The sequence below is a fragment of the Podarcis raffonei genome, chromosome 12 (genome assembly GCF_027172205.1).
Source record: "Podarcis raffonei isolate rPodRaf1 chromosome 12, rPodRaf1.pri, whole genome shotgun sequence".
Lineage (NCBI taxonomy): Eukaryota > Metazoa > Chordata > Lepidosauria > Squamata > Lacertidae > Podarcis > Podarcis raffonei.
This window is the reverse complement of record NC_070613.1, coordinates 52,286,978-52,305,527: the sequence shown is the minus strand read 5'-3', so window position 1 is coordinate 52,305,527 and position 18,550 is coordinate 52,286,978. Positions and strand designations below refer to the sequence as shown.

The window sequence follows — 18,550 nt, the reverse complement described above, 5'->3', positions numbered from 1 at the left end:
TTGCTACCAAGGCACCCTGGGAATTGTAGTATTGAGAAAGAACTAACAAAGGATCTCTTAAAAAAATTGTCCACTCACCAAACTACAATTCCCAGATTTATCTGAGCCAAATGAAAACAAGTGAATACAACATGAAACTAGTTTAAATGTGCAGTGTAGAATCAAAGTGTTCAGGGCTACAATTTTTACAAGAATTTTGCCCTTCTGTCCTTCATCTGAACAGCTTCTGAACTTCACATTCAAATCTCTGGCAAGAAAATCATAGTATCATTACAGCATTTATTCCCACTTCCTGTTTCTTGCGACATGCTCCCCCGTGATAACTGGGGTTTCAAGGAAAACATAGTGTGCTTCAGTTTCTGAAAAAAAACGCCATGTAACCTGGTAACACTCTGAAACAGCCAACCACCGACTCATTGCTAAATTACAAGGAATGTACTTTGCAGATTGTCTCTTTGGAACCAAATGTATTCCTCATGGTTTGACAGACCACAAGAACTGTATAATGAACTCTTAGCTTCAACATAGAAACAGTCTGTTTAAAAGAAAAGGGAATATTGACTGGACTGGCCAGCAATTATTTCCACTTTTAACAAATATAAAGATCATTCGTACTGGGTAAATTCCAGCAAAAAAACAAGTGGGGAGAGTCCTGATCATTTTATCGGGGTCAGGGTTTCATTCATTCCTACAAAACAGAAAAATTAGTATGAATAATATGTTGATAAGACAGTGGTCTGAGGTAGCATAAACTGAGAAAGCTAAGCAGTGTCAGAGGCCATATATGCACTATATCAAACCACTTTAATTCATAACAGTCCCCACCAACTAATCCTGAAAACCAAAGTTTGTTACAGCTGCTGAGAGTTTGTTAGGAGACTCTTAGCCCCCTCTAAGAGCTACAATTCCCAGAGTGGCTTCACAAGCAATCCCTCTTCCCAGAGAAATCTGGGAATTGTGGTGATGTGGGGAACAGGAGTCTCCCTCAGAAAACTATAGTTCCCATAATGCTCTGGGACTACCATATTTTTCGCACGATTGGACGCACCGGACCATAGGGCGCACCTAGTTTTTTTGGGGGGAAACCGAACCAGGTCGAGGAACAGCGGGATAGTGGCGCTGTGCCTCCCTGCTGTCCCCCGAGCTTGTGGGGCTGGCTGATGTCTGCCTGGCGCGAGGGGCGCTCTGCTTCAGGGCGCCCCTCGCGCCGGGCGGCAGGCTGCTATCCGCAGCGTGGGGAGCCCTGCGGGGAACTCCTGCAAGGCTCCCCACGCTGCGGATGTGTTCCCGAAGCGCCGGGCGCTCTGCTTTCAGGGCGCCCGACGCTCTGGGAAGCAGGCTGCTATCCGCAGCCTAGACATCCCTGCGGGACCTCCCGCAGGGTTGCCTAGGCTGCGGATGTGTTCCCGAAGCGCCGGGCGCTCTGCTTTCAGGGCGCCCGACGCTCCGGGAAGCAGGCTGCTATCCGCAGCCTAGACACGGCTAGCGGAGCGCTAATCCCGAAGCTTGGGGCTGCGGAGCTCAGCGCGCCCCAAGCTTCTGGGTGCCGGCAAGGTCTAGACGGCTAGCGGAGACCTTGCCGGCACCCAGAAGCTTGGGGCGCACTGAGCTCCGCACGCCCCAAGCTTCGGGATTAATGCAGCGCTCCGCTAGCCGTGGGAGAGCTGGGTCTCCCACGGCTAGCGGATAGCTTCCTGAAGCCTGGAGAGCGAGAGGGGTCGGTGCGCACCGACCCCTCTCACTTTCCAGGCTTCAGCGAAAGCCTGCATTCGCTCCATAGGACGCACACACATTTTCCCTTGCTTTTTAGGAGGGAAAAAGTGCGTCCTATGGTGCGAAAAATAAGGTATTTAAAGTGTCATGATGATGCTTCAATTGTATAGTGCAGATGGGCCCAAATGGTCACAGATTTGATAAAAGACTTCCTGAAAAGTGGAATGGGGGGCAGAGCAGCACAATTATTAGGCAGCTATTATCAAAGGAAGCTGGTTTAAGATATTGCCAAGCCAAATCATGCAAAGTACACTGACAGGGAATTTGCCTGAGCAGATACTGGACATTAATCGTTAGGAATGAGGTGGGCGGCAGTCACAGCTAACAGCGATATGGAAATAACAAAACTGGTTGATCAAGAGCATGGGTAGACAAAGTAAGGCCTGGGGGCCGGATCCAGCCCAATCGCCTTCTAATTCCGGCTCGCGGACGGTCCGGGAATCAGCATGTTTTTACATGAATAGAATGTGTCCTTTTATTTAAAATGCATCTCTGGGTTATTTGTGGGGCCTGCCTGGTGTTTTTACATGAGTAGAATGTGTGCTTTTATTTAAAATGCATCTCTGGGTTATTTGTGGGACATAGGAATTCGTTCATTCCCCCCCCAAAAAAATATATAGTCCGCCCCCCCCCCCACAAGGTCTGAGGGACAGTGGACTGGCCCTCTGCTGAAAAGTTTGCTGACCCCTGTCTTAACTGGGGGAGAGGGAGCAGACCCCTGAGTATATATAATAAGGGTTATATAATAAGGGTTATTTCTTAAGCCCCGTGTTGCTGTATAATATGCTCCACTCTCATCTACACATGAGAAAAAGGGAAATACATTTGAGGTGTGGGTGAGGAAAAAACAATGCAGGCAGGAACAAGGAGATGTTGTGTTGCAGGCAGAAACAGAGCTATGGAAAAGATGGTTGAAAAAAAGAATGGGCCTCTTGAGTGAAGCAGGAAGAGCACGCAAGCCCCATTCATTCTAGGCAACCAACCTCCTGAAGCAAGACATTTCTTCCACGGGGCTGGCATATCCTGATCAATTGTTCAAGAAACAATGAGAAAGGATTGGCCATCTTAGGCAACCCCCTTTCCAAAGCTCTGAAACACGACAGAAGAAAGCATGACGAGAGGCACTCAGCAGCCACATGCACACACTGAACACCTGGGCGTTCATATTTGCATAGAGCCCCTTCACAGAAACCTAGATTTGTAGAGTTGGAAAGGACCACGAAATGTCATCTAGTCCAACCCCCTGGCATGCAGGAATAGTTTGCCCAATTAATAACTAATAACTAATAACTAATAGGGGACATGGGTGGCGCTGTGGGTAAAAGCCTCAGCGCCTAGGGCTTGCCGATCGAAAGGTCAGCGGTTCGAATCCCCGTGGCGGGGTGCGCTCCCGCTGCTCGGTCCCAGCGCCTGCCAACCTAGCAGTTCGAAAGCACTCCCGGGTGCAAGTAGATAAATAGGGACCGCTTACTGGCGGGAAGGTAAACGGCGTTTCCGTGTGCTGCGCTGGCTCGCCAGAGTAGCTTCGTCATGCTGGCCACGTGACCCAGAAGTGTCTCCGGACAGCGCTGGCCCCCGGCCTCTTGAGTGAGATGGGCGCACAACCCCAGAGTCTGTCAAGACTGGCCCGTACGGGCAGGGGTACCTTTACCTTTACCTTAATAACTAATAACTAATAACTAATAATTTATACCCCGCCCATCTAGCTGAGTTTCCCCAGCCACTCTGGGCGGCTCCCAATCGAGTGTTAAAAACAATACAGCATTAAATATTAAAAACTTCCCTAAGTAGGGCCGCCTTCAGTTGTCTTTTAAAAGTAAAATAGTTGTTTATTGTCTTGACATCTGCTGGGAGGGCATTCCACAGGGCAGGCGCCACTACCGAGAAGGCCCTCGGCTCTGGGCCTCAGTGTCCGGGCTGAACGATGGGGGTGGAGACGCTCCTTCAGGTATACAGGACCGAGGCCATTTAGGGCTTTAAAGGTCAACACCAATACTTTGAATTGTGCTCAGAAACGTACTGAGAGCCAATGCAGATCTCTCAGGACCGGTGTTATGTGGTCCCGGCGGCCACTCCCAGTCACCAGTCTAGCTGCCGCATTCTGGATTAATTGCAGTTTCCAGGTCACCTTCAAAGGTAGCCCCAATGTGTAGGACTTGAACTCGCGACCCTGAGATTAAGAGCCTCATGCTCTTCCTAGAATTCCACTTTGTGAGAAATTCTGTGTATCTACTTCAGTAAGTGCATAGGGCCCCTTCTCACACGGATAACCCTTTCCCCTTCAAATATGGGGGTGTTTTTGTGATACTCTAGTACACTGTGAGGGGCAGATGAAACTTGTCAGCCTGGGAAGGTAGCCCATCTAGGAGAAGGAAAATGGATCCTAAACCTCTGCTGCCTTGCAGGCTATCTTCGGAAGAAGAAAATGCTAAAGAGGAAACCCTACACAAATCTGGAGTCAACTCCCTAAGATGTTTGGATGGCACCTTCTACACCTCCTTCCCGCAACTCCAGCAGCCAAGCTGGTGCCAGATGTATCGCTCTGTTTTTCTTTGGGCCACATCTGGGCAGCCTCCATACACACTGCCCAGGCTTGCCCCCGGGAAGGTCACTTTGGTGCTGCTTACAGCGCAGTTCGACTTCACCCCTGGAGGTGCACTCCATTGTTTCTGGAGACAGACAGGTGCCAACAATGGCACACTAAGAAAAAAGCACACCAAGAACTCAGGCCAATGTAAGTTTCAATAGTGGGAGTGGACCACTTACATTGAAACTTACATTGGCCTGAGTTCTTGGTGTGCTTTTTTTCTTGATATATTTACCGTATTTTTCGCTCTATAAGACGCACCAGACCATAAGACGCACCTAATTTTTGGAAGAGGAAAACAAGAAGAAAAAAATTCTCAACCCCAGAAGCCAGGACAGCAAGCGGGATCACTGCGCAGCCCTGGCTTATGGGATAACAGCGCGCAGCCTCTGCTCAGGGAAAAGCCCCCAAGAGCCGCACACACGCTCCACACGGCTCTTTAAAGGGAGCGCTGAGCAGAGCCTCCCGCCTACATTCGCTCCATAAGATGCACACACATTTCCCCTTACTTTTTAGGAGGCGAAAAGTGCGTCTTATAGAGCGAAAAATACGGTAAATAACAAGAACTCCAACTTATTTAACAATTGCACACTGGCATTTATTCCCGTAATACATGGTCATCAACAGACACACATGCATTTGGCACAAAATGACACTAATTCACTTTGGTAGCTATTCCTATTATGAATATAATGCGGAGAACAAGAGAATTGTTTAAAAACCCAGAGAAAACACTGGTGGCTGGGTGAGAGGAGACACAGTGCTGCATACTTCTTCATATCTGCGGAGCATCTAAAGCAGAATGCTCCCCCCAACGGCATCTTGCACTTTCTGTTCATTCCAACATTGATGTTGCATCCAAAGGCAGCAGCAAGGGGAAAACGCAGCAGTTGTTTTGTGTTAAGGCAGCCCCTTCAGTGGTCCTACGATGATTTTAAACAGCAAATCACTGGGAAACTATGAAAATAGGGAAATGGGCAGCTAAACTTGGACCTCTGCCATGTTTCAGCTAAGCCATGTAATGGAGTTATTTATATGGTTAGACAAACTTTGCAAAGAGCAGGTTTTTTTACTTGTTTCCTCAAACTAAACAATTTTTTTTTTATCTGAAGGGGGAGGGAGCAGAAAGGAATGTGCTGGTCAGTTCAGGCCATCCTTTATTTTCTGGGAAGTTTTAGAGGCAGAATTTAACTCACAAGGTCATTTTTTGGATGGTGTGATGTTGCCTGTTGACTGTGCCAAAGACTGCAGCGTACTAACCAATTCTAACTTTTAAATTCCCATGCTTTTTTTCTACATTGACCAGCCATACATCTAGAAAAAGGCACCCTGCAGCATTTGAGAAGCAATGGAGAGACCCACTAGAAACAGGGGTTTCAGAAGAATGCTCTGAAACCCATGTTTCCAATACCCCACTTTTGATGTAATGGCCCTTAGATATTCTCAGTAACGAGTCCAGAGTGAGAGACTAGAGTGATGTCCATTGCTTCCAGGAACTCTCGTCTGCTGTTGCTTCTTTTTTATACATTGCTGGGAGATATTTTCAATACATTAAGCAATATAGAAACTAAATAATTTTTAAAAAATCAAATCAAATCACAGCAGCCAGCAGGAAGGGAATGGAGAAGGTAAGAATGCAGCTCAATCCAGTACGGTCAAACCTCGGGTTAAATATGCTCCGGGATGAATATTTTTGGGTTGCACTCTGCGGTGACCCAGAAGTAACAGAGCGCATTACATCTGGGTTTCGCCACTCACGCAAACGCTCAAAATGACATCACGCACATGCACGGAAGCAGCGAATCGTGACCCACGCACGCACAGATGTGCAGACGCGGGTTGCGTTCGCTTCAGGATGCGAACTGGGCTCCGGAACGTATCCCGTTCGCATCCAGAGGTACCACTGTACAGTCTTACTTCGTGTTACGTTTGCTTCATGTTACGTTCTTTCAGGATACATCCCACGGCAACCCGGAAGTACCGGAAAGGGTTACTTTCGAGTTTCGCCACTCGTACATGCGCAGACGCGCAAAATGACGTCACGCGCATGCGCAGAAGCGGCAAATTGCAACCCACGTGTGCACCAAAGCGCCGCTGCGGGTTGCGTTCCTTTCATGTTGTGAACAGGCCTCCGGAACAGATCCCGTTCGCAACCAGAGGTACCACTGTATAAGTAACTTCTGCTGGTTCATGGTAGTGGGAGCTTAGGTGATAGTAGAGTGTGAGCTCTGGCTGGAGGGCTGCGGCAGGCAGAGTGCTGCTCCACTTTGGCACAGTGAACAGCCTCCTCTGTTTTACATGGAAGAATCCAGAAGTGAAGTAATGCTTGACCTAAATGGCCTCGGCCCAGTATACCTGAAGGAGCATCTCCACCCCCATCGTTCTGCCCGGACGCTGAGGTCCAGTGCCGAGGGCCTTCTGGCGGTTCCCTCATTGCGAGAAGCAAAGCTACAGGGAACCAGGCAGAGGGCCTTCTTGGTAGTGGCACCCGCCCTGTGGAACGCCCTCCCATCAGATGTCAAAGCGATAAACAACTACCTGACATTCAGAAGACATCTTAAGGCAGCCCTGTTCAGGGAAGTTTTTAATGTGTGACATTTTAGTGTATTTTTGGTCTCTGTGGAAGCCGCCCAGAGTGGCTGGGGAAACCCAGCCAGATGGGCGGGGTACAAATAATAAATTTATTACTACTACTACTACTACTATTATTATTATTATTATTATTATTATTATTATTATTAACCTGGTGCACCCTCAGTATCGGGCACCACGGTAACGGTCACATGTGCCACTATGCTACATGCATATGAACTGCTGTGGCAATGTGGCACCTGGAGATTGCTGTGAGCTGCTTGGTCGATGTGGAGGATGTCTCTGCTGGGTCTGAACCAGCCCCACAGGACTTCACACCCACACCACCTAAGATTCCACCTCATATCCATTTGAGACCTTCTTATCACAGGAAAAAGTGCACATAAATCTGACGTGATCAAAGGCTCACATCCAGCAAATACTGGACTGCTGTTGTGCAACTAATTACATCCTGGATTGTTCTTTTCCCCACCCTCAGTTTCCATTTGTTCCATCTTTAGCTGCAAACTCCCAGCCAAGGATTTCATTGTTTCTTTCTGGAGGGCACATTAAAAATGATTATTATAGGAAGGGAGGATCCCACTCGGAGCAATGGATTGTAGCAATCCCTTTAGATGGAGCTAATTAACTGCAGTTCAGGTTGAAAGCGACAGAGTTCAGCAAAAGCAAACTCAGTCACCCCACACGATGCATGTGATGGTGCTGTTTGGCGGCTGACATACAAGCCAAGTCCCCAATTTTCAGGACAGTTTGTAGCACGATCAACTGCACACTGGACAATGCCAAATTGCCAGTTTCCCACTGGCTGCTTCACAGATCTTGGGTCCACACAGTTCTATTTTTAATAGCAGTTCTCAGCTGATTCTGCCTGATCAACTGAGGTGTTTTTGCTCAGAAAAGGTGATGGATACCAAAACATATACACATATACAAGCGATTGCCTGATCCAGGAGTCACCTCTGTCCATAACTCTGCATACGTAATAAAAGCAAATATTGTGCGACCTGCATGACACTTCTTAGTCCGTCCAGGCTGAACCTGCCAACATGAAAGGAAAACAGCCCAAGACAGTCTCCTAAGTGGGAGGATTTTATAGCTTCCTTTCATTTTATTAGAGTTGATCTGGAGTGACGGATGCAAACACAGAACCAAAACCAGACAATTCTCCCCTAAACACTTGTTAAGCCTGCACGCACTTTGCTAATGATCCGAAGTGCAGTCACCATCTCCAGACACACAACAGTTGTGGTTGCCTGCTTTTCCTAAACTCAGTTTTCTGTGTTGTTGTTTTTCTTTGTTGCTTGGCCAGTTGTCAAATGTGAAAGTTTGACCAAACCTACTGCAAAATCCAATCTGGGATGAGGTTTTGAGGGGTGGGGGGGTCTGAGCACTCTTCACTGCATTCTAACTTTGGCGTGAACCCAAAAACTGTGAAAACAAGTTACTGGGGAGAAAGACATACGAATCAGATACCTAGGTCCAATTCAAACAATATCCAGCAAAGTTTTACTCTCCAATGTAATCATAGAATCATAGAATCATAGAATCATAGAGTTGGAAGAGACCACAAGGGCCATCGAGTCCAACCCCCTGCCAAGCAGGAAACACCACTCCTGACATATGGTTGTCAAGCCTCTGCTTAAAGACCTCCAAAGAAGGAGACTCCACCACACTCCTTGGCAGCAAATTCCACTGTCAAACAGCTCTTACTGTCAGGAAGTTCTTCCTAATGTTTAGGTGGAATCTTCTTTCTTGTATTTTGGATCCATTGCTCCGTGTCCGCTTCTCTGGAGCAGCAGAGAACAACCTTTCTCCCTCCTCTATGTGATATCCTTTTATATATTTGAACATGGCTATCATATCACCCCTTAACCTCCTCTTCTCCAGGCTAAACATGCCCAGCTCCCTTAGCCGTTCCTCAATAGGCATCATTTCCAGACCTTTGACCATTTTCGTTGCCCTCCTCTGGACACGTTCCAGTTTGTCAGCGTCCTTCTTGAACTGTGGTGCCCAGAACTGGACACAGTACTCCAGGTGAGGTCTGACCAGAGCAGAATACAGTGGCACTATTACTTCCCTTGATCTAGATGCTATACTCCTATTGATGCAGCCCAGAACTGCATTGGCTTTTTTAGCTGCCACGTCACACTGTTGGCTCATGTCAAGTTTGTGGTCAACCAAGACTCCTAGATCCTTTTCACATGTACTGCTCTCAAGCCAGGTGTCACCCATCTTGTATTTGTGCCTCTCATTTTTTTTGCCCAAGTGCAATACTTTACATTTCTCCCTGTTAAAATTCATCTTGTAATGAATCCATCCTTTCAAGACAGCTCCAGTTTTGACCACATCTAACTAAAAAAATTATTAACTAGAACCTTTTCTAATAGCAGCAGTATACCAGACCTGCCACTGGAGCCTAAAGTGAAGAGACAGGGAAGAACTGCTTGCATCAAAGCACTCCATTTCAGCCTCCAGGCCTTCCAAAGAGGACGGGGTGGAGAAAGAGAAACAACAGGAAACCCAAGGAAATGCCTTCCAGGATACTTCTCTAAAATTGCTGAGACCTACAGAGACATTCAGGGACGCGGGTGGCGCTGTGGTCTAAACCACTGAGCCTAGGGCTTGCTGATCAGAATGTCGGTGGTTCGAATCCCCGCAAAGGGGTGAGCTCCCGTTGCTCGGTCCCTGCTCCTGCCAACCTAGCAGTTCGAAAGCACGTCAAAGTGCAAGTAGATAAATAGGTACCACTCCGGCGGGAAGGTAAATGGCGTTTCTGTGTGCTGCTCTGGTTTCGCCAGAAGCAGCTTAGTCATGCCGGCCACATGACCCAGAAAAACTGTCTGCGGACCAATGTCGGCTCCCTCTGCCAGTAAAGCGAGATGAGCGCAGCAACCCCAGAGTCGTTCGCGGCTGGACTTAACTGTCAGGGGCCCTTTACCATTACCTTTAAAGAGACATTCATCTTCCCTTCTTAACTGCACAATCTTGCATCCTGGTTTGTTAATTTACTTTGAGTAAGAAGATACCAACTTCGGTTGTCTTTTTAAAGTCACATTGAGTATTTAGCCCAGCCCTGTGCATTAGGTCATGTGGCGCAAATAGAGGCTTAAGCCACAACAATCACAGAGCCCAGAAAAGGCTTCCACAGTCTTGTGCCTGAAGGGCTCACATTTCCATCGGTCCAGCCAACATGGTCAATGATCAGGGATGATGGTAGTTGTAGCCTAACCACATCTGGAGGTTGGGGAAAGGTGGTCCAGATGCAGTATTTCTCAATTTGGGGTACCCAGCTGTTGTTTGATTACAACTCCCATCATCCCTAGCTAGCAGGACCAGTGGTCAGAGATGATGGGAGTTGTAGTCCAACAACAGCTGAGGATCCAAGTTTGAGAAACACTGGGACACTAGAGGGTTTTTCCTCAGATATGGGAAAACCAGGTTCATAAGCCCGTTCAGCCACAAAACACACTGGGCAAGTCACTTTCTCAGCTTAGCCTACCTCAGAGTCTTTTTGTGAGGACAGAATGAGATAACGCCACATATGACCAGGTCTGAGTAATTTAAGAAAGGGTGGGGTAGAAATTATTGTGACTTTTAAATATGGCACCATCAGTTTGTTCAGCACATTACAGTGCGACATAGAAAAGGAGAGGATCTCGTCCCTTGAAGTGGCCACTCCAGGGAACCTTACAGAGTGGCACAAAGTTGCTCTGGTAATCCAACAGTCTCCTCAGACCCTCCTCCCACCAGATCCCCAGGCTAAAAATGGCTCAGACATGATGGAACTGCACTGCTTGGACATAGAGGGAGAAGCTGTGGTTTTGCAGATATTGCAGATATGGTCGTACTTCAACTCCCATCATCCCTAACCATTGGCTATGCTGGTTAGGGCTGATGAGAGTTGGAGAGTTGGAGTCTGAAATTTGGAGGGCCACAGTTTCCTCACCTATTGCATATAGGAGCTTATTTGGATTGCAGGCCCACAGCACTCATGGCTTGGGTCAAGGAACCAACTCAAGAACCTCCACCATTTACATGGGTGTAAAGAAGTTAACTTTATGTAGTGATATATTAACACACTGTGTAGGGAGCAAAATGGCCCAATAAATACCGTATTTTTTGCTCTATAAGACTCACTTTTTCCCTCCTAAAAAGTAAGGGGAAATGTGTGTGCGTCTTATGGAGCGAATGCAGGCTGTGCAGCGATCCCTCTTGCTGTTCTGGCTTCTGGGATTCAGAATATTTTTTTTCTTGTTTTCCTCCTCCAAAAACTAAGTGCGTCTTGTGGTCTGGTGCGTCTTATAGAGCGAAAAATACGGTAATCTTTGTAATTCACATGCCACTAGAAGCTTGTCTGCACACATGAGCATAGCCATGGTCTTTGTTGGGGGGGGGGCTTTTAAAGAAAATCACAGGTAATAATGCCCCCTAAAGAGGCCATTACGGGGGATAGGCTTCTACTGGGGGGCAGAATCTCAAAAAAAAAAACCACAAAAAAATTTCAAATGCTTTTCAATAATGTTCGTGGATATAGCTGCACACACACCCCAGCTACACCCATGTTTGGACAGCAGCTTTACATTGCCTTCAAAAGATTTCCAGGCCTAACTTTGGGCAGACTTGGAAGAGTTTCAGAGCTGAAGACTCTCTGTGTGTCTGTGATGTTTGTCTTGGTTATGGGGACACAGTGCGTAAGAGGCTGTTCTTGGTTTATCTTAGGGATACCGTTTACATTCATACAAGAAAAACAGGCAGTTAAAATGAACCGAGCACCAACATCTTGGAAGTTAATAGTGAGCGTCTACTCAGTCACAAGCAGCAGTACATACAATGAAGAAGAAAAATATCCCCTTACCTTCATAGCAAGGCATTAACCTTTTGCCATTGGACCCTAGATTGGGTGGGATGATGTTGCAAAAACCGTGAGGAAGGATGTACTCTGTCTCATAGTAGACATTCTTCCAACGGTGTGCACAGGCCTATGGTAAAGAAACCAGACGGGGGAAATTAATGCTTATACCTGGATCCAGAAAATCAGTGCCTGGAGGCAGAAAGTGCCCCCCCCAAAAAAACAACAACTCCGAGTTGAAGATGGTAAGACAGAGGGATCATTCCCTGTTCTACGCACACTCCATCTCCACGCATAGGTTTGGCAGATGTGCATGGTGCTTCAGAAAGCTGCGAACCCTATTTGACTAGTAGGCAACAGCTGGACAAAAAGGGAAAGGAATTATGACACTATCTTCAACACACTCTTATGGGCCTCAGGGTGTGTCGCCATTCTTTAAAAACCATTACTGAAGCAATGAAAGCTTTTGAACTTTTCAAATTAAAACTAAGCAAGTTAAAAAAAATAGATTATGGCATGCCCATGTTCATCTCCTTTTGTTATCCAGATAGATACAGGCAGTAAGTCGCCTTGCAAGCTGTATTATCCTCATACCTTATTAGTAAAGAGATGTGGTAAGGTAAATTACTTGACTCTGGGCTTCAGTGTTCTCATCTGCCTTTGCAGTCCTTCCTAATTTATTTCTCCACCTCTTCATTCCACTGTCCTTTCCTAGCTGTCAAGCCTCAAAAATTATTCCAAGGCAAAGGGAATATCTCCAGATCTGAGTCAGCCCAGAGTGTTCCTCACAGCTGGAAGTCTATTCCCAAAAGGAGGACAGCCACTGCCACCACCTTCCATATCCTTGGGTCCCCAAATGTTGTTGGACTACAACTCCCATCATCCCTAGCTAGCAGGACCAGTTGTCAGGGATTGTGGGTGTTGTAGTCCAACAACATCTGGGGACCCAAGGCTGGACTATGCCCTAACAGCCCTGGGAACATTATCACACAGACTTCAGACTTGTTTAGTTCGAATGAGCTGTGCTCAGCAATGCAAATGCTTTTATTTACTGAATTAAGCTATTTATCACACAAGCCTATCAATGCCCCTGGTCCTAAGGGTTTCTGTGAAGCTCTCTGAGGTCAGAGCGAGGAATGCAATTCTACAAAGGATGTTTATAATGGCACTCAGCTTTGACAGCCAGATGTATGTAAGGAAGCTTGGAAGAAACTGAAGTCAAGTTATTTGCTCTTTTAAGTAGACCCAGTTATGGTTTCAATTCCCAACACACACTGCATTCAGAATTTGGTTTTAGAAAAAATAATCATGAAATATTTATATCTAGAGTGTTCAGGAAATAGCTTCTCTCATGGAGCATTTCCACTGTGAATACAACACACAGATATACATTTTAATGGAAGACAGTATCCTACAGACATCCAGTGTCAAGGCCAACTTTCTGCAAGCCTCCCCTAGGAAACCAGTCAGGAGAGCATGTCACAAGAAGGAAGGAATCTTGACTGCAAAGAAAATTTATATCCAATGCAAATCGTCAAAACAAAAGGCCCCTTTAAATTATGACTAAGTAACTAAAGTCTCACAATTCCTCATTTGTAGATTTATCTTCCACATCAGGAAAAAACTGCCAATGACCTACACCAGTTCCTCAACTTAAACTCTCTCAGAGGAGCATTCACGGCTGCTATAAATGGAGAAGATCAGCAGCGATTCTCTGGCACCACCAGCTCAGAAATGAAAATTTTGAGCCAAACGCAGGAGGAGAGAAAAGGGGAGGGGACTGATCCCATCTCACCCAAATGGCCTAAATTTTAGAGCCAAAGGTGTACAACAAGGCTGCTGACATAAGAAGTCACCTTATAACAGCCCAGTGTTATCTACTCCACTGAGAGCCAACGCAGTACGCTCAAGATTTTTTGGACTACATCTCCCATCAGCCCAAAGCACTTTGGTCAATGGTCAGTGATGATGGAAGCTATAGTTCCAAACATACGGAAAGTATTGTGTTGGCTACCAAAGGTCTGACTCACAGTGGCTCTCTGTGGCCTCAGGCAAAGGTCTTTCACTTCAGCTGCTACTGGGGATGGTAGAGATCTAACCTTGGTCCTTCTGCATGTAGTCTGCCACTGAGCTAGGGTCCCTCCTATAAACAAACCCTTGATCAACAATAGTTCTGTCAAGCAAATTCCCCCTTCTGCCTTAACCACAGTTAAGAAAAACAACAGCACTGTTCACCGTGGTCAACCACTACCCATGTCTAGATTGGTAAACAATCACCAAATGGGCTTCACATCCCACACAAGGGAAACTGTGGTTAGTGTTAACCGTGGTTAAGTGTGAGTATTGATGTTTTTCTTAACCATGGTAAACCTTAGGGGGAGGGGTCTGTTCCAGAGAAAGTGAAATCCCAAGGCTGATTCCTACTGGGGGAATCTCTGTGCTTGTCTAGGGCAAGTTCTTGGTAGAGACAAGATTGAACCAGGGGCCTCCTCATTCACAATTCACACAGTCACTGCCATATACCAGGTCCCATGGGAATATTAAACTATTGGAATATAATGACCATAAAGAATGTACTATCTATCCACTGACTAAAAGAGCCAGTGGAAGCATGAATTGATTAAAGTTCAGCTTGGGTGCTTTATCTTAAATCAGTGTTTTCAACCAGTGTGCTGTGGCACCCTGGGGTGCCTTGAATGATGGTCAGGGGTGCTGCGGGCAACACTGGCCTCTGTCCTACTTTCCTTCCTTCCCTCTTCTGATGCCCTCTTGCGTCTCTGCCTCCCAAAGGCTTGCACAGCTGTTTGTTGCAGCAGCCCTGGCTACAACCCCCCCCATGTGAATGGTGTCTCTGGGGCTGGGCAAAGGGGGTTTCCCAGGCCTCTGTGGGGCAGTGTGAGGAGGAACCTCTCTTTGGGGTGGGGTGGCAGCTGTGGCTGCCCAGAGGACTCCCAAGGAGATGAGAGAGAAGAGGAGGCTGAGGGAACACTCCACAAGGGAGGGTGTTTGAAAAAGGGTGAGAGGCTGCCAGTTCTGCAGGCTCCTGAGCCCCACAGAGGTGCCATCGAAAGCATGTAGTTGGGCAAGGGAGCCGTGGACTCAAAAAGGTTGAAAACCTCTGTCTTAAATATTTATTCCACGTATTGTTTCTTATAAGAACCTTCCAGAGCTCTTCTGTCCAAGGTTTTCTGACCAGCGGCACACCTGACTAGCCTCAGCAATTGAGCATCAGACTGTCCAGAGCATTCAGTGGATATTTTCTTCAAGTAACAACAAGGCTTTTATGCGAGCTCAGATACCCAACCATGAAGAGATCACTTCCCATTCTGAATTTGATAAACAAGCCTCTTATAAACTTACAGGGTGGCATTCAAACTCAAACCACCTAGGTATAGGAAGCTGCACTGAAGTTAGAGGTTTAGTTGTTTGGCTGTTTCAAATAGGTTTAGAACGGAAATACTTCTTTTTGTTATTATTAATTTTACATGTGAGTATTAACAAAAAGAAGTGTATTAAAAAGAATAAAAAGAAATAAAATAACAACAATACCACCAGCTCACATTAGGAATACATAGAAATTATTTCTGACAAGGAAAAGAAACAAACTGCATGATAAATAGGGCAGGTGCGTCTTGAAAGAACAAGACTAAAAGATGCCTGGCTTTTCTCCAAGATTTAATGCACTGTCCCCAGTTACTTTCCCAGTGCAAATAAGATAATGAATTTTACAACTGTAGCATGGAGGAACGAGGAACTTCTATTGTATTACTGAGACACTTAAATTAATACAAACACTAACTCTCATGTTGATATTTCAAAATCCAAGCGGCTTTCTAAAATTATATTCTAAGCTCATGCTGTCAGCACTTTATTCATCTCTGGTTTTCTATTTAGCTTTCTATCTCAAACTGATATTTAACAGAACCATGTTTTGCTGGAGCACCGGCAGACTTGTGAAGGTCTCTGTTTATTGACTCATTTAACCAATCACGCCTTAGGACGAAACTCTCGATACCCACCATTATGATCAAAATTAGTTTCAATAAATATGAGACTAGAACTGCAGCACAGGATTATCCAGGTTTCATTATGCAGTAGAATCATAGAATTGTAGAGTTGAAAGGAACCATAAGGCTCATCTAGTCTAACCCCCTGGAGTACAAGAATATTTTGCTCAATGTGGGGCTCAAACCCACCCTGAGATTAAAAGTCTTATTTATGCACTTTTCCCTGAGGGGCAAGTGGGTGTACAAACAGGGCAGGTATTGTTGCAACAGCTGCTAAAACCAGAAGGTCTTTTGGGGCGGGAGGGCTTCCAAAAATATTTGCAAAACATTGCAAGTAATTTTGGATCACCATTGCTTGAGCCGACTGTCACATCACATGCACTAATTATGTCACAGACATGGGTAATGGCAGCTAAGGACCATGGAATGAGTGTGGACAATCTCACGGTTCCTCTGCAGAATAATCGCCACCAGTTCATGCTCATCACCCTTAGCACAGAAAAATACCAACTCCTGCTGATTTCAGTAGTTAACTTCTGATAGCAGAAGGACCAGCCACAAAACTAGGTATGCATGTCCAATAAGTGTACCGAAATCCTTCTACTTAATATTTAGCTTTAGCATACATTAGAAGGTTTATTGTAGAATTACGATATGACGTATAATGAATCTGCCATCTCTATAGGTGCACACATAACATCTACTCGTGGCACCACTAATTTCATGCTTTTTAAAAGAAGAAGAAAGGAGACCCGACTCATTCATAGGAATACAAAGTGCTATTCATTCTGTTCCAAGTCCTAAAGCCTTCACCACTTCTAAGAGGAAGCCCTCAAGGGTGACAGAAGCAGGTGTAACTCCTTTGAAGCCTGCTTTCCAGAAGCAAGCTTTGTCCCCGGGACCCTATTTGCCTTCCTCTTAAAGGATGTGAAAATACAGAGTTAGCTGGATTCTGTCAATCACCGGCACAGCAAATTAATTCGCACGCGTTACTACCGGCAACAGTGTGACACTTCACATTTTGATGGGATGAAGGGAACAGCAAACTTACCAGGATACTTCCTCCAGCTGTGGGCTGCCTTGCCAGGCTTACACCCATCCATTCATCATCTCTGTCCTCCTTGCATGTCTTCCCGCACGTCATTCCTTGAACGTTCGCTGGAATGAATGCAGGACCAAGGGTGAACGTTAATGATGGAGGAATATGGCATTCATTTATTTCCACAGTGATCGCACAAGTAAGTTGACATAGTTATTTATCATATATCTGGTGAATTCAGGATGAATCTGCGTGGGCATAATACCCTCTTCAATGGCAATGGAAAACAAAAGGAATGCATAAATAGAAAGAAGTTTTTCTCCCTTTCTCACAGAAGCAGAATCTGGGGTCATCCAAGGAAGATGAATGATGAAATATTTGAAAGCCCAAGGAAGAACGTCCTCACAGAGTTTGCTGATCAATTATGGATTTGCAAATTTGATACCACAAGGAAAAGCAGCTGTAATAGTTCACCCCATGCCAACTTCCAAGAGCTTTTGGACCAAGACTCCAAAACATATTAGCACTTTTTGCTCATTATGGGGCAATAGAGGGAGAATTGGGAGGATCATGATTTGCTCCCGTGACATATCAGCCCTGGTTTTCTTTTACAGCTAGCTAAGGATAGGGGAACTGAGTTAAGACAAAAATGCATAAAGGAAATAGAATTTTTTTATTACACTTAAATGAGTATTTCATATGTATTTACACTGCTTTAAATCCTGAATGGGCTAAACACATTTTAACAAAGTCTTTTTGTGTGGCCATATCAGAAATATATCATTACAGGCTTTGACTTCTGATTTTCAATTATTTAAAGGCGTGGCATAAAACACTTCAACATGCATACAGGTTCTGAAGAGAACCTGGCAGTACCACAGCATGACTAACGATGAGAAGCTTCTCTTCTCAAATAATATTTCCTCCATCTGAGAAATACTGATTGTCAAAAGCCTCCAGTAAGGCACAGAGCTAAGTTTCTTGTAGTGCAACTTTAGTCAGAGTAGGGTCGGGAGACGTTCCCCATGCAGCGAAGCCCTAAGGCTCTTGAGAATGAGAAAATTTTCAAAAAAGAGTTTGCATATAAACATAAAACAGGGTAGACCCATACATACCTCGGCCCATATCCAGTTCTGTGCATCTCCTGTCAGGGTTAGTGTGAACACGACATTTAAACACAGCTCCCGGGGACTTAAGAGAGGCACTGTATTTAGACTCTGCCTTGGGGGCGCCAACCAAAACCCTGGAAATTGAGAGCAAAGGAATGTTTCATTAACGCTACAAGAAGGAAATGAATGCACACAAGTTGCACAGTAACAGCTCGCTCTCATTTACAGGCTATGTTTTCCCAACACCCTTAGGAAGCTATGATCCAAGATACATGTGCCCACCCACCATCGCAAGGTAAAGCATTTTCCTTTAATAAAAACATGAATTATTTGAAGGAGCTAAGAATGCACAACATGATCTCTAGCGCCCCCCCCCCCCCCATATAAGCTTTTGGGAAAGAATGAAAATTAACAACAGCAACTATGTATGCATTCTCTCGTCACCCAGCCCCCACTCCTCAGCTATAAATATGAGCACTCCTCAACCCAGAAGAACGAAGGTGGAACATTCATTAAAATGGTCTGAGATTGAAGTACAGTGGTACCTTGGTTTACGAACTTAATCCGTTCCGGAAGTCCGTTCTTAAACCGAAA

General features: G+C 45.6%; 1 protein-coding gene across 1 annotated transcript in view; it reads right to left on the bottom strand.

The window, feature by feature from the left end:
- Positions 1-18,550, bottom strand: part of ITGA9 (integrin subunit alpha 9) — a 227,546-nt gene that overhangs the window by 189,577 nt on the left and 19,419 nt on the right. The window contains 3 exon segments of the mRNA XM_053359512.1: positions 11,808-11,931; positions 16,860-16,966; positions 17,963-18,090. Of these exon segments, the coding sequence (XP_053215487.1) occupies positions 11,808-11,931; positions 16,860-16,966; positions 17,963-18,090 (359 nt within the window).